Source organism: Macaca nemestrina, chromosome 4 (genome assembly GCF_043159975.1).
Source record: "Macaca nemestrina isolate mMacNem1 chromosome 4, mMacNem.hap1, whole genome shotgun sequence".
Lineage (NCBI taxonomy): Eukaryota > Metazoa > Chordata > Mammalia > Primates > Cercopithecidae > Macaca > Macaca nemestrina.
Window position 1 is genome coordinate 30,136,265 of NC_092128.1, and position 16,518 is coordinate 30,152,782.

Here is a 16,518-nt window from a genome sequence, read left to right on the forward strand (position 1 = left end):
AACAGAGCAAAACCTGTCTATAAAAAAAGATTCAGATGATGTGAGCCTTATTAATGCATTCAACAACTACTTATTTTCTGTCTACCATATGCCAGCCACTGTTCAAAGCATTGGGGATATGGCAGTGATCAACACAGAGTTTCCGTTAGCATTGTTGACCTAAATGAAAGAGGCAGAGACACAAAATACAATTTGAAGAGTTTACTAGAGGCCAGGCAAAGTGGCTCAGGCCTATAATCCCAGAGCTTTGGGAGGCTGAAGTGGGAGGATCGCTTGAGGTGAGAAATTCAAGACCAACCCTGGCAACAAAACAATATTGCATCTCAACAACAATGACAACAACAAATTTAAAAATTAGCTGGGCATGGTGGTGCACAACTGCAGTCCCAGCTACTTTGTGGGAGCTACTCAGCAGGAGTATTACTTGAGTCCAGGAGTTTGAGGCTGCAGTGAGCCATGACTGCACCGCTGCACTGTAGCCTGGGTGACAGAGAAAGACCCTGTCTCAAAAAGAATTTATTTGTGCCAAAGTGAGAACAGCTGCCCAGAAGACTCAGACCCCAGTATCCTTGGATATGAGCTTCATTTGGCCTTTATTATAGCAGGTTTTTAAAGTCAAAAAAGGGGGAAAGCTAGTAGACTGATACGAAGTTATCTGTCAAAAATTCTAATTGGTTTATAGAAATAACATTGATTATTGATTGCCATACACTGTTAAGCTACAGAATGTGGATTATGGTGTCTGGTATGGCATTATTAGGTTAATTTTAGTTAATTTTTAGCTACCTGTGGCAATAGCAAGCAGTTTCAAGAGACGAATACATAGTTCAAAAGTGGGGGAGTGGGTATGATTGTTTTCTCATTTTCATGCCTCTCTGGGCCCGATAATTTAAAAGAACTCTCATTCCTCAGATAAAAGCTATTTTCTTTTCTCTTCAGGGAACTTACACTTTAATGAAGGGAGTAGCTAAAAACAACAGAAATATGGAATGTGTCAAGTGGTGATAGTGCTATGAAGAAAAACACAAAAAAGAAAATATAAACCGTCTGGGCGCAGTGGCTCATGCCTGTAATCCCAGCACTCTGGGAGGCCAAGGTGGGTGGATCACTCAAGGTCAGGAGACTGAGACCAGCCTGGCCAACATAGTGAAACCCCATCTCTACTAAAAATACAAAATTAGCCAGGTGTGGTGGTGGGCACCTGTAACCCCAGCTTGGGAGGCTGAGGCAGGAGAATTGCTTGAACCTCTAAGGTGGAGATGGCAGTGAGCCAAGATGGTGCCACTGCACTCCAGCCTGGGTGACAGAAGGAGACTCTGTCTTAAAAAAAAAAAAAAAGAAAATATAAACCACTCAAAATCTCATCACCAGAGATAATCATCGTAAGCATCTCGTTGTCTATTCTTCCAAACACCTCTCTTTGCCAATATACAAATATGTTTTTGTATCAACAAGCATTTTTACAGGCTGATTCATAACCTGTTTCCAGTAATATTTCTGAGATATCTTTTTATGTCAATAAACAAAAACTGATATGATTTTATTTCTAGCTTTGATTTTTTTCTATATCATGAGTCATCAAGCAATTTTTTAATACAGAAAACTTTAGACATATAGAAAAGTAGAGAGAATGGTAAACACATTTATCTCCTATAACAATTATTATTTTGCATATTTACTTTACCTTTTTTTTGTTTATATATGTTAAACTCAATTATAGACATGATGAACAGCTTACCTGTTCTGTTTCCACCCCAACTGGGTGAGCTATAATTCAATTCAAAGGGCTGTTGGTTTTTTAAAAACAACTTTTTTTTTTTTTTTTTGAGACAGGGTCTCACTCTTGTTCAGGCTGGAGTGCAGTGGCACGATCTTGGCTCATTGCAACCTCTGCCTCCCAGGCTCAAGTGACCTCCCACCTCAGCCTCACCAGTAGTTGGGACCACAGGTGCTCATCACCACACCTGGATAATTTTTTTATTTTTTTATTTTTTATTTTTTTTGTAGAGATGGGTTTTGCCATGTTGCCCAGGCTGGTCTCAAACTCCTGAGCTCAAATGATCCACCTGTCTAGGCCTTCCAAAGTGCTGGGATTATAAGCATGTGCCACCATGCCTGGCCCAATTCTGAGGTTATTTACCCAGAGTTAGTGTCAGACTCCACAGGGCTAAGGGCTCAGTCTTTTATAGGATGCTCTCATTTCAGATATCAGCCTCACTTTGGGATGTCCCTAAGCCCTTGCACTTTTGACCAACTGGCTGTAACCTCAAGGGTTCCCACAGTCCCCACATGCTTGATAATTTGCTAGAACAACTCACAGAACTCAGGAAAGCATAATACTTATGATTAAAGTTTTATTATAAAACAAGGCCAGGAGCAGTGGTTCATGCCTGTAATCGTAGCACTTTGAGAGGCAGAGGTGGGTGGATCACTTGAGGTCCGGAGTTGGAAACTAGCTTGACTAACATGGTGAAACCCTGTCTCTACTAAAAATACAAAAAAATTAGCTGAGTGTGTTGGTGTGTAGCTGTAATCCCAGCCACTTGAGAGGCTGAAGCAGGAGAATTGCTTGAACCCAGGAGGCGGAGGTTGCAGTGAGCCAAGATCATGCCACTGCACTCCAGCCTGGGTGATGGAGAAAGACTCCATCTCAAACAACAACAACAACAACAACAACAACAACAACACATTGTTAGAGGCCCGGGAGGAAGACAGAGTTTCCATGCCCTCTCCTGGAATCACGGGGCATCACCCTTTCAGCACACCAATGTGCTAAAGTAGGAAGAGCCGCTGAACTTTGGTGTTCAAAGTTTTTGCTGGGGTTTCAAGGTGTAGGCATGATTGGTTAAACAATTGGCGATAAAATTGAACTCATCTTAAGCTCCTCTCTCTCCTGGAGTTCCTACCAGAGTTCCAACCTTCTAAACACATGGTTGGTCTTTCTGGTCACCAAACCCCATCCTGAAGTTATCTAGGGGTCTGCACAGTCACTTCATTACTGTAATGAAGGCATTGTGATCACTTGGAAAATTCCAAGAGCATTTGAAGCACTGTGACAGGAATGGGGGATGAAGACTTGATATATTCTTTATTGTACTACGTTGTGCCTAAATACTTTAGTATATGCAAACCCATAGTACATTGAAGGTATTGTAAGTCAAAAGTGCAGACCAGGTGCAGTGGCTCACATCTGTAATCCCAGCACATTGGGAGGCCAAAGCAGGTGGATTGCTTGAGCCCAGGAGTTTGAGACCAGCCTGGGTGACATGATGAAACCTCGTCTCTACCAAAAGTAAAAAGAAATTAGCTGGATGTGGTGGTGCATGCCTGTGGTCCCAGCCACTTGAGGGGCTGAGGCAGGAGAATCACTTGAGCCTGGGAGGTCGAGGCTGCAGTGAGCTGAGATGGCGCTCCTTTACTCCAGGCTGGGTGACAGAGTGAGACCGTATCTCACATACAAAGTGCATTTTCCTCTTTTTTTCTTTTTCTCTCTCTCTCTTTTTCTTTCTTTCTTTTACAGATGGGGTCTCCTGGAGTGCAGTGGTGCGATCTCGACTCACTGCAGCCTCGACCTCCCTAGCTCAAGTGATTCTTCTGCCTCAGCCCCCACAAGCAGCTGTACTGTATATATATCACTTTTGCACCACTGTAAAGTCAAAAAATCGTGTCAGGGACTGTCTGCACCTCTAAATAAGTAAGGACATTTTCCTTTATAGCCACAATGTCATTACCATATGTAACAAAGTTAATGAGAGTTCTTTCTGCTTGATTTTCAATGGCTGCCTACTATCCAATGCATGCATATATCCTAAAGTTCTTGATGGGCATCAAGATGCCTATTGATGGACATTGAGGATATTTCTACTTTTTCATTAGGGGAAACCACACTAGGATGAACATTCTTATGCATACATCTTTTTATCCTGTAAGTATCCCGTGTTACTACCTGAGAAAATTGTGACTGCTTGTTTTCCTGGCAGGGAGCTGTGAAATCCAATTCAAAGGCATTGTTTAAAAAAAATTTTTTTTTCTTCTCTTTTTTTTCACATCAGGCAGGTAATGTGCAGATGTGGTAACAAGGTTGGAGGGAGGTACATCTCACACATGCACGTGAAACTCCAATCATCATGCTTATCAACTACAAAAGAATCAAGGTATTGTCTTTCAGTGAAGCACAGCATATCCCTGTCCCTGGTGCAGTCAGCATGGCTTTGCCTGAACTTTTGCTATAATCTGTGTACCAAAGAAATCTGATGTTATCGTATTCTTTTGGGCAAGGATGAGGGTCTTCTACTAACTCTCCAAGGCAAGTGGGCATAATGACAGATGCTATGTACTGAGTTGTGTCCCCCCAAAATTCATGTTGATGCCCTAGCCCCCAATGTGACTGTATCCAGACATAGTGTCTTTAGGAGGTAATTAAGGTCACATGAGGTCATAAGGTAGAGCCCTAATCCGAGAGGGCTGTGGCCTTACAAGAAGAGGAGCAAGAGGCTGGGCGCGGTGGCTCAAGCCTGTAATCCCAGCACTTTGGGAGGCCGAGACAGGCAGATCACGAGGTCAGGAGATCGAGACCATCCTGGCTAACCCGGTGAAACCCCGTCTCTACTAAGAAATACAAAAAACTAGCCCCGCGAGGTGGCGGGCGCCTGTAGTCCCAGCTACTCCGGAGGCTGAGGCAGGAGAACGGCGTGAACCCGGGAGGCGGAGCTTGCAGTGAGCTGAGATCAGGCCACTGCACTCCAGCCTGGGCGACAGAGCGAGACTCCGCCTCAAAAAAAAGAGGGCCCTCTCCAGAACCTGATCAGGCTGGTACCCTGATCTCGACCTTCCAGCTTCCAAAACTGTGAGAAAATAAATATCCCTTCTTCAAGCTGGTGTTTTGTTATGGTAGGTCGAGCTAAGATTTTGATTAAGTTTGACTTCAAAATTCTTGGTGGAAGTGACAGAAACTTAATTTGAATTAGCTTAGGAAAAAAAGAATATTTCTTCAAAGAACTCTAGGAAAGAAAACAATGGGTATTAGAGCAAAACCACTGGCCTCTGCCACACTGCCTTTGCAATTTCTCCCCAAAGTGCAGTGTGGCTCACTTTACCCTGAGGTTGGAGAGTGATGGGGGGAGAGGGGTGGGGTGGGTGTCAAGAGGCTAGAAAAGAATTAAGGAGGCCTCTGTGGGGCCACAACCTATGCTTATTATTGTAACCTGAGGTTCACCACAAATCATGGGTGCCGTCTCATGGCAGATCAAAGCTTTTTTTTTGGTGGGGGGGTAGGGGGTACAGAATCTTGCTCTGTTGCCCAGTCTGGAGTATAGTGGTATGATCTTGGCTCACTGCAACCTCCGCCTCCCGGGTTCAAGTGATTCTCCTGCCTCAGCCTCCTGAGTAACTGGGATTATGGGTGCACGCCACCATGCCTGGCTAATTTTTGTATTTTTAGTAGAGATGGGGTTTTGCCATGTTGACCAGGCTGCTCTTGAACTCCTGACCTCAGGTGATCCACTCACCTCAGCCTCCCAAAGTGCTGGGATTACAGGCGTGAGCTACTGTGCCTGGCCAGATCAAAGCTTTCACGGAAGGCTTCATGGTATTGCCTGTAGAGAACTGGAGTGCTTGAGGTACAGCCCTCAATCTTTGGATAATCTCACCCCGAGTCAGTAAAAGAAACAGTCATTACATCTTTCCTTCTTTCCTTCAGAGAATCCATATTTAGCTTGCTTGCAGAAGGAAGGAGTGGGTTTGGTCTCATTAAACTTTGCATTAGAGTCCAGTTTTCCTAGGGTTACCATTGTGCCTAATGACAAAAGTTATAGGGCTTTTGGTATTTTAAATATTCCATGTATTTCTAATATTTTATTTCAAATATATTATTCTAACAATATTTGACATCTCTGGTGCATTTATTTGGTGCTTAAAGATGCTCATCTCAATCACTCCTTTGTCTTTAGCCACGAATTAGAAACTGACAACTTTCAAATCTGGATTTTCAACCCACCCCCTGGGCTTCAGTCCCACACACGCTACAGCCTGCTGGTCTTGGCTGTCTGTTAAGTGCCTCAATATTCAACATGGCTAAGATTAAACTCATCTGCATCCTCATATCCTTTTCTGTTTCCATAAAAACCATTTCTTCCTTTAGGTTCCATATCTCAAAAGCCTGGGTTCTCTTCCCTCTTGTCACACCTTGCAGCTCAAATAATCACCATATCAAGATTCTTCCTCCTAAGTTCCTAAATACCTCTCTATCTCCATGCCCACTGCCAACACTTTACTCCAGGCTACCATCACTCCTTACCAAGATTATTACAATAATTTCTTATTTCTGTTCTTGCCACCTTCCCTGACCAAGCCATTTCATGTTAAACTAGACTGTGTGTGTGTTTTTCTTAAGACTAAGGAACTAAGAAACACACCACTTAAGACATTTGCTAAGCACCCACTATGTATCAGGTAATGGCATGAGGTCATCAAGCTGGGTTAAACACTGTTTAGCTTCATTTCTTACTCCTACCCAACGCCAACTCTATCCTTCAGCTAGTTTCAGTCTTCAGAACATAATTTTTTCCCTTGCCTCCAGGCTTTCACACTGTTGCCTCTGCCTACAATACTAAACCCTTTGCCTAATTGCTTCCTATTTATCTATCAGTCTGGTCTCAGTTTAGACATACTTTCTCCAGATGGTGTTCCCAATCTCACTACTCTGGGTTAGGTATCACTTCTATTTTTTTACTCTTTTCTCCAACTGTTAGCTAAATATCCATGTGGTGTTTTAATAATTCCTAACCATAGAACTTTTAAAAATAAGTTTTATTGAAATATAGTTCACATTGCCATAAAATTCATGCTTTTAAAACATATAAGTCAATGGTTTTTAGTATATTCATGTGGTTTTTCTGAACATCACCACTAATTCCAGAGTATTTATCTCCATCAATACCAAAAAAAAAAAAAAAACCAAAACACCCAAAACAGAAAACCAACCCTAAGGATCAGCAGTCTCTCCCTACTCATCCTTCTCATGGAAACGACCAATCTACTTTCTATATTTAGAACTTTACTTACTCTGAACATTTTATGTCAGTGGAATCATGTAATTAATGTGCTTTTTGTGTCTGGCCACTTTCACTTAGCATAATATTTCAAGTTTATCTCCATTGTAGCATCTATCAGTACTTCATTCCTTTTAAGGGTCAAATAACATTTCATTGTATGGATATAGCACACTTTGTTTATCCATGTATCAAATGACAGATATTGGGGCTGTTTCTGCTGTCTATTATGAATAATGCTGCTATGAATATGCATGTGGAAGTGTTTATATGCACACACGTTTTCATTTCTCTTGAGTATATACCTAAGTGTAGAACTGCTGGTTCATATGATAATTCTATGTTTAACATTTTTTGAAGAGCTGCCAAACTGTTTTTCAACATGGCTGCACCATGATACAATCCCATGAATAGTGTATGAGAGTTCTGATTTTTCCACATTCTCACCAGCACTTAACATTTTTTTGTTTTAGTTGTTCTAGTGGGTGTGAAGTTGTATCTCATTGCAGTTTTGATTTGTATTTCCCTGATGGCTAATGATGAGCATTTTTTCATGTGCATTTGTGTATCTTCTTTGAAGAAATGTCTATTCAAATTAATTGCCCATTTAAAGAACTGAGCTGTCTGAGGCCAGGCGTGGTGGCTCATGCCTGTAATCCCAGCACTTTGGAAGGCTGAGGCGGGTGGATCACTCGAGGTCAGGAGTTCAAGACCAGCCTGGCCAACATGATGAAGCCCTGTCTCTACTAAAAACACAAAAATCAGCTGGGCATGGTTGTGGGCACCTGTAATCCCAGCTACATGGTAGGCTGAGGCACGAGAATCGCTTGAACCCAGGAGGTGGAGGTTTCAGTGAGCTGAGATTGTGCCATTGTACTCTAGCCTGGGCAACAGAGCGAGACTCCATCTCAAAACAAAAAAGCAAAACACACACACACACACAAAACCCCAAAAACTGAGTTGTCTTTTCATTGCTGAATTGTAAGAGTTTTTATATACTCTGGATACTAATCAGTTATCAGATACGTGATTTGCACATTCCCTTCTGTGTTGTGGACTGTCACTTCACTTTCTTGATAGTATCCTTTGATAAACACAAAAAAATTTGTTTTGAGATATGGTCTCACTGTTTCCCAGGCTGGAGTGCAGTGGCACAATCTCTGCTCACTACAACCCCCACCTCCTGGGCTAAACCAATACTCCCACCTCAGCCTCTTGAGTAGCTGGGATTAGAGGCACCCACCACCATGCCCCGCTAATTTTTTTGTATTTTTTTGTTGAGACAGAGTCTCATTTCATTACCCAGACTGGTCTTGAACTCTTGGCCTCAAGTAATCCTCTTGCCTCGGCCTCCCAAAATGCTGGGATTACAGTTGTGAGCCACCAAGCCCAGCACTGAATCTTTTTTTAATGAATGAATGGATTGGGTAACTAAAATATCAAGTTTCTTTTCTCTATCTAAAATTATATCAACTCTGTGCAGTAACAGTGTTTTCATCATGTTGCTGGCAGTTAAAAATTCCTTGAGGAACAAATCAGAAGCAAACAGCAAACGAACACACGAGATGATAGGGATTGTGTGATTTAACAGGTTTTGGAGCAACACTGATCTGGATTCAAATCCTAACTTTAAGAACTGTATCCCTGGGCAAATTACATTACTATTTCTCTTTCTTTAAAATGTTTTTTTTTGTTTGTTTTTTTAAGTGCCAGGTGTTTATTTCCCTCACATGTGGGGTGGCTCACATATACAACACACACAGGCGTTGGCCCCGTGGGAGAGGGCAGCACCCCTGGCTTCTGAGGGGAGGATCTTGGCCTCACAGTGTAAAAAGGGAGAGGACGGTTTCTCTCTCCTCCCCTCACTAGGGCCTAGGGAAACCAGGAGCAAATTCCACGACTTTCACCTCTCAACCAAGGAGAAGCCACCTTGGTGACATTTAGTTCCAACCATCACAGTAAGTGGAGAAGGGATTGGCCTGGTCTTTCAACCATTACAGGGTGAAGGTATACATAGTAAAGGAAGATACAGTTTGGATGAGGCCACAATAGGGGGCAGATGACACCATCAGAAGCATATGCAGGGGAGGGGCAGTCACTCGGCTTCTGGGCTGCTTAGTTCCCAGATTGGCAGGAAGAGTAGGGAAGACGGATGGGGCTCATTGTTTGGCATTGATGATGTCCACGAATTCGGGCTTGAGGGAAACACCACTCATGAGGAAGCCACCCATGTGAGGCTGCCTGGCCAGCTCCTTGCAGGTTGCCCTGGTCACAGAGCCTCCATAAATGATACCAGTGCTCTGAGCCACTGCATCAGAGACATTGGACTTAAGCCATCCTCGGAGCTTCTTGTGTACCTCCTGGGCCTGTTGGGGTGTTGCAGTCTTGCCGGTACCAGTGGCCCACACGGGCTCATAGGCCAAGGTGACCTTGCTCCAGTCCTTCACATTATCTGCAATGACCTTTGTCTGTTCAAAAACAACCTTCTCACGGATGCCAGCTTCCCTTTCACCTAGCTTCTCCCCAGTGCAGGTGATTACTCCGAGTCCCTCTGCCAGAACATGGGCCACTTTCTGCCCAATCAGCTCATCTGACTCCCCAAAGACATGCCTTCTGAGTGCCCCAGGACCACACCACCTATGTGACTCCTAAGTCTTTGACCATGCCAGGGCTGATTTCCCCAGTAAAGGCCCCATTAGCCACTTTGCAGCAGTTCTGCGCAGCCACAGCAATCTTGGGATCTAGCGTCTGCCGGGCCAAATCGATACAGGCAGTGGGGAGAGCACAAATCACTTCGGTATGGGCAGGCACAGTCGCCGCGTTCTGAGTGCCAATGAGCTCCCCCAGACACTTCTTCCGCCCGTTATCTTCCAGTTCCTCTCCACGAAGAACTTCCTGGAGGGCGCCATGGCGCCGGAGCTGAGGTGCCGTAGGTCAGTGTCAGCGCCTAAAACGGGTTTTAATAATACTTGGCAAGGTTGTTAGGCGGATTAAATGAGCTCTTGTAACTACAGTGTTTTACACATTGTGAGCATTTATCAAATAGCAGTTATTTACTAGTGCAAAGGACTAGCAGCAATGTTCATATTAATATACTGTTAACCTTTTGTCCCCAATTTCTCCAGAGTACAGTTTCCAAGATTTCTGTTTTCTTTTGTGAACTGTTAGACCACTGGTATTGGATTCGGACAGAAAGGCATTCACAAAAATACGGTTCAATGTGAGAATAATCCTAAAGATGTATGCAAAACACTCTGGAGTTAGAGCACCAGGAGCTGTAAGCGGAATGAAAGACCTCTTTTGGGCTTAAGAACTAAATAAAGGGGAGCTGACAGAGATTCTAGGCATTTTGGATTTATCTCAATGTGGCACATATTTCAGGTTTGTAAAATAGTTCAGTTGACTACGTGTCTGTCTCCTCCACTAGAGCCAGCGTAGGCACCATGTCTTAAGTCATTTTGGATCTCCAGTACTGTGGCCACTACAGGGAGAGTTGAATTGACGCGCCTTGATCACCAGGGCAGAAAAGGATTCTCTGGAGAGGGATAGGGAAGTCGGAAGGGGGAGGAAAAACCTGGATCCATTTCCAAGGAGCTGAAGGCAGCTTAGATATGGGACACATCTCGGTGCTAAAGACCCAAGCTGGAAGCGAGAAACCGAGAGAACAACACCGGCTCTTCTTCCCGGCTCCTGCCCCGGTAGGGCCACTTCCGGGAGGGGGCGGGGAGACAAGAGGAGGCGTGCCGGGAAGGAGGCCGTTTGTAGTGTACCAGGCGGAAGTGTGCCAAAGGTATCGGTGCTGTCGCTTCCGGTCCGGGTAAACGCACCTTAGGTACACGCTGGTGTGTGGCGTGCGAAGATAGGCGTCTGAAGGCAAGTCAGCGAGTGAAGACGGGAGCGCCAGAATCTGTGGACTCAGAAGTCTGGGGTCTAGTGGAAAAACCGGAAAAAAGGCCAGGAACCTGAATACGACCTAATAGCTGTTTCCGAGGGGGCAACTTCCACGGGGAACCTTCTGCCCTGGTAACGGCCAAAGAGGAGGAGATGGCGCCAGTCAGGGAGCGGCCGTGGCCCAGACAGTGAGGAAGCGCGAAGGCGGAGCAACCGTGGAAGCCTCGGGAGAAGAATCAGAGCCGTCGTTACCGCCACTGCCGCCACCACCATGGAGGGAGCAAAGCCGACATTGCAGCTCGTGTACCAGGCAGTGCAGGCGCTTTACCACGACCCAGATCCCAGCGGAAAGGAGCGCGCCTCGTTTTGGCTTGGGGAGCTGCAGCGTTCGGTGAGGGGCCCAGAGAGGCAGTTCTGTGCCGCGGGGCCGGGGCGGGGTGGAACCTAGGCTCCAGGGGAGAACCTGAGCCCGGCGGTTGACCTCGTGAGGTCCTCCTTGGGGAGGAGCTGCTGTCGTGGGGTGGGGCTGCGAAGCTACATCTTTGCCGCTTTTGGGAAACTAGTCGCACCTGATCGGTCGCGAACTGGCCCTTTCCCCACCCGGTGGAATCTGATTTGTAGGTCTTATACTTTTCGATTGTGGCATCGATCTAGTCTTGTTTAAGTTCTGTCTTTGCCGTTGCTTCTTGGGCCGTGCTTTTCCGTTTTGTCTTCCTCCCACCAAATCCAACCCCAGTGTTTCTCCACCTTCCGCTTAAGAATGGTTTATTGGTCTCCTCTCCGTGTCCAAGACTTGCATCCGGCAATTTCCTCCCAGTCGTAGCCTTATGCCTCACTCTTTTTGCCTGTTTTCACTCCAGTTTGAGTCTGTTCTTCTCGAAACTTCTCAGGTTTCTAGATTCTTACTCGTGCGAGTTTTCCCCTTGCTTTGGAATGGCAACATAATATGAAGAAAAAATATTAATTCTGCTTTCAGAAAATCTTTGGAGTTCTAATTTTATTTCATATTAATCCTCTAACCTTGTTATTTCTCTGGCTTTTAGATTTTTTTATTTATAAAATGGGTATCACTGCTGCTTTGATTATTCCATATAAAACTGTATGTGCATCCAGTGAGATATTTAATTGTAGCTTATATCTATTGTATTTCTGCATTCGTTGATTCATGTTTTATGCTTCCTTCCCTAATTTTCACACCTTTGCTGTGCTTCATTTCTGTGTGAGTGTGTATTCTTGGTGATCTGGCTGACTTAGGTCCTAATGTAGTATGCACTTTAAAAATTAAGTACTTTGAAAACAACTAAAGAAGCTTTTTTACAGGCTGACAAAATACTCACCTTTGCCTTTATTTTTGCATTTTATACTAACAAGCATATTTTTTTGCCCCTCTTCCCTTTAACTCATAACTGATACTTAAAGGTGCTCTGCCTTATTAAATCAGCTCCTAGACTGCAAGTTCATGATATTTAAAAATTTGCAACTTTGACTTTTTAAAAATCTGGTCTTGGTATGGAGCAACTTTGCCTTTTTTTTTTTTTTTTTTTTTTTTGAGACAGAGTCTCGCTCTGTCGCCCAGACTGGAGTGCAGTGGTGCGATCTCAGCTCACTGCAACCTTCTCCTCCTGGGTTCAAGCGATTCTCCTACTTCAGCCTCCCGAGTAGCTGGGATTACAGGTGCCCGCCACGATGCCCGACTAATTTTTTTTTTTTTTTTGAGACAGAGTCTGGCTTTGTCACCCAGGCTGGAGTGCAGTGGTGTGATCTCGGCTCACTGCAACCTCCTCCTCCCAGATTCAGGTGATTCTCCTGTCTCAGCCTCCCGAGTAGTTGGAATTACAGGCGCACGCCACCACGCCCAGCTAATTTTTGTATTTTTTAGTAGAGACAGGGTTTCACCATGTTGGCCAGGCTGGCCTCGAACTCCTGACCTCAGGTGATCTGTCCACCTCGGCCTCCCAAAGTGCTGGCACTAGAGGTGTGAGCCACCGCGCCTGGCTGCAACTTTGACTTTGAATATTAAACTTAAAAAATTGGTGCCCAAGTCCTCGTCAGAAAATAAAGGAATATGACTCACTGTAGGCTACACAAGAAAATCATTCACATATGGTCTCATTTAGTGTTTCTGTGATCTCTGGAGAGTCACAATTCCCTGATCTTCGTATAGTTTTCTAAAGTATAAATAGGAGAAATGCTACACTTCACTGCAAAAGTCATATCTTTCTAATTAAACCTGCTTGTTGTGTGTATTTTAAATCAATATTTGAGTGCTTACCATGTGCCAGCAACTATGCTGGGTGTTTGGATTTGGAAATGAACTAGAAAAAAATCTCTGCTTATCACAGAAGGTGGTTGTGATTAAATGAGTTAATATTCTACGAAGAGCTTAGAAAAGTTCTTGGAACATAGAGATTAAAATGTTAGCAATTGTTATTTAAATATTAGTCACTTTTCTCTCCTTACTTTCCACTACTCTATTACAACCTTACATCATCTTCACAGATGGGATTTCCCATTGGCCAAACCCAGCCGGAAGCCAGGCGACACAGTGACCTGTTGGTAAAGTCTATACAGGTCAGCCTATTGGAGCAGAAAACATGACAGAAGAGGGTGGAAAAGTGGATCTGGAAAATATCCAGCAGTCACACATCATGTTTAGGCAACTTCAGCATCTGGATTGACAGTTCAGCTAACATTTTGGCCTTTTGATTCCTTTACCTCTTCATTCTCTTCAGTCACCTGGTCACACAATCACACCCTGGATCTTGTCTTTACTAAAAAGCCACCACCCAGGCTGTCATGACTGTAATCCCAACACTTTGGGAGGCTGAGGCAGGCAGATCGCTTGAGGTCAGGAGTTCAAGACCAGCCTGGCCAATATGGTGAAAACCCGTATCTACTAAAAATACAAAAATTAGCTGGGCGTGGTGGTGCGCACCTGTAGTCTCAGCTACTCAGGAGGCTGAGGCAGGAGAATCTCTTGAACCCAGGAGGTGGAGGTTGCAGTGAGCTGAGACTGTGCCACTGCACTCCAGCCTGGGTGACAGAGCCCGACTCCATCTCAAAAAAACAAGTTACCAGCCAGGCCCATTGGCTCACGCCTGTAATCCTAGCACTTTGGGAGGCCAAGGTGAAGGATCCCTTGAGCCCAGGAGTTCAGGACCAGCCTGGGCAACATAATGAGACTTCATTTCCACACAAAAAAAGGAAAATTAGTCGGGTATAGTGACATTCGCCTATGGTCCCAGCTACTCGGGAAGATCCCTTGAGCCCAGGAGTTCAAGAGTGAGTGAGCTATGATTTCGCTGCTGCACTCCAGCCTGGGAGACAGCAAGATGGTAAAAAAAAAAAAAAAAAAAAAAGTCACCACATCTCAAAATAGCTAATTCAGACATTCTGCTTTGATAATAACTCACTGTTTTCCAGTTTGCTGGCTCAAAAATCTCAAATAACGTCACCCAGTTTTTTGAAATCTTTATGTAATTTTACTAATATTTAAGTTTTATTTTTAAAACAAAATTCTGTGGAACCTCTTTTTTCCTGTTGGTAATCAAATACCTCTTTTTTTTTTTTTTAATTTTGTTTTCTGTATATCCACAATAAGTCATCCCCAAATCTCAGTAATGTAAGTATCCTCTTTGTTCAGACTGGTGATTTGTTTTCTTTTTTGGCTGAAGGAAATATCTATCCCAAGAACCCTCCATTTCCCTGCTCCAGTCTGGCCTGGTTCGCTAGGTCTGTTGATAATTATCGTTATGGGATTCCATAAACACTGTCCTAGGGAATTCCCTTTGCCTCTTTGTTGTGCTGAATCCACTGATTCTTGGATTCCATGATGTTTTCTTGGGTTACTCTTCCATTTAATGGATCATCGAGAAGGGAACCTTCATCCTTTCTCTCATTGCTTTTCTGTTGGTCTGTTTCTCTTGGGTTGCTTTTACCTTGAGTTCTCTAGTCAGCCGGGAGGTTGTAAGCTAGACTGCCAGTGTTCTAAAGCCAGGTCAGGGAATGAAGCTAGGGGATGGATCTCACAACTGAGTATGTAGGTTTTAATTTAATCTCTTGTTTTCAGCATGATACTCCTGTCTTTAGCTGAGTCTATTGTCTAAGAGTCCAGAGACCACCTACTTCAACTTCAATCTTTCCAAAGTAAACCTTGAGTCTTCCGTTATGGTGGGAGAGTAGTAGCCTGGTTGCTCAGAGTCAGAGAGGAAATTTAGGAGTCTACTGCTTCTTACACAGATTTTGACCCTTTTTTTTATTTAAACTTTTTTCTTTTTTCTTTTCTTTTTTTTTTTTTTTTGAGACGGAGTCTCGCTCTATCGCCCAGGCTGGAGTGCAGTGGCCGGATCTCAGCTCACTGCAAGCTCCGCCTCCCGGGTTTACGCCGTTCTCCTGCCTCAGCCTCCTGAGTAGCTGGGACTACAGGCGCCCGCCACCACGCCAGGCTAGTTTTTTGTATTTTTTTTTTTTTAGTAGAGACGGGGTTTCACCGTGTTAGCCAGGATGGTCTCGATCTCCTGACCTCGTGATCCACCCGTCTCGGCCTCCCAAAGAACTTTTTTCTTTTAATGCTGCATTACTGGCAGATTTCTCCCCCACCCCACCCTTTTTTTTTTTTTTTTTTCTTGAGACACTCACTGTCTCCCAGGCTGGAGTGCAGTGGCGCGATCTCAGCTCACTGCAAGCTCTGCCTCCCGGGTTCACGCCATTCTCTTGCCTCAGCCTCCTGAGTAGCTGGGACTGCAGGCGCCCGCCACCACGCCTCGCTAATTTTTTGTATTTTTTAGTAGAGACAGGGTTTCACCATGTTAGCCAGGATGGTCTCAATCTCTTGACCTCGTGATCCACCCTCCTTGGCCTCCCAAAGTGCTGGGATTACAGGCGTGAGCCACCACGCTCGGCCCACCCCACCCTTTAAAAAAAAAAAAAAAAAAGAAAGAAAAGAAAAGATGGGGTCTCGCTATATTGCCCAGGTTGGACCCAGACTCTTGGTCTCAGGCAATCCTGTCTCCTCAGCCTCCTGCGTAGCTGAAATTACAGGTGCACACCACCACACCCAGCTCCACTCTTTTGTTTTTTGTTCTGCCTGCGCATCTGCCTTCAGATGTACCTGTGCTTCCAATTCCCCAGTCTTCCTGGGTTTTGCAGCATGAGTAGTTTGTCCCTTGCTTTCCCCATTCTCATCTCATCCTCCCTCCCCACCCCCAAGGCAAATTTCAGCCTTTTCGGATCTGCTAGGACAGTTAACACTGTCCTTCAGCTTTCCAGTTTCCACAGTTGTGTTGATATCTGTCATCTGTTTCCATTTTCTTTGTCTTTATGTGTTTTTGCCTTTTTAAAAAAAATTTTTACTCTGATGTTTAGTGGATTTTTGGAAGGATCTGAGAGCAAACAGCTGTGTTCAATCAGTTAGTTAAGTCATTTTAAACAGAAGTCCCTGCATTAGTTCTTGAATTTTATCAAAACCTCAGTTCATTGACTGTCCCTTCCTTTTTCTTTATTAGGTCTTCCTGTCTTTATTTCTCTCCTTATCAAATGTGGATTCCAAGATCTATCTTTCTAGTTATTTTATAAATAT

The 16,518-nt window shown here is 44.3% G+C and overlaps 1 protein-coding gene, 1 non-coding gene and 1 pseudogene across 4 annotated transcripts in view; 1 reads left to right on the plus strand and 2 right to left on the minus strand.

The window, feature by feature from the left end:
* Positions 1-4,046: 4,046 nt before the first annotated feature.
* LOC112424876 (small nucleolar RNA U13) lies at positions 4,047-4,150 on the minus strand. The gene has a single exon (XR_003015814.1). It is a non-coding gene; the product is annotated as a small nucleolar RNA U13 (small nucleolar RNA).
* A 2,639-nt stretch (positions 4,151-6,789) lies between these two features.
* LOC105471415 (triosephosphate isomerase pseudogene) lies at positions 6,790-10,795 on the minus strand (annotated as a pseudogene).
* Positions 10,796-10,867: 72 nt separating this feature from the next.
* The window catches only part of LOC105471413 (transportin 3), a 101,160-nt gene continuing 95,509 nt past the window's right edge, over positions 10,868-16,518 (plus strand). For 2 of the 3 annotated variants that reach the window (XM_011723909.2, XM_011723908.3), the window contains exon 1: positions 10,868-11,331. Coding sequence is in view for 1 of the 3 variants with exons in the window: in XM_011723908.3 (XP_011722210.1) it covers positions 11,212-11,331 (120 nt within the window). In the remaining 2 variants the exon portion in view is untranslated. Of the gene's footprint in view, positions 11,332-11,535; positions 11,558-16,518 lie in introns of those variants that run through there. The other variant, XM_011723910.2, reaches the window with a different exon arrangement.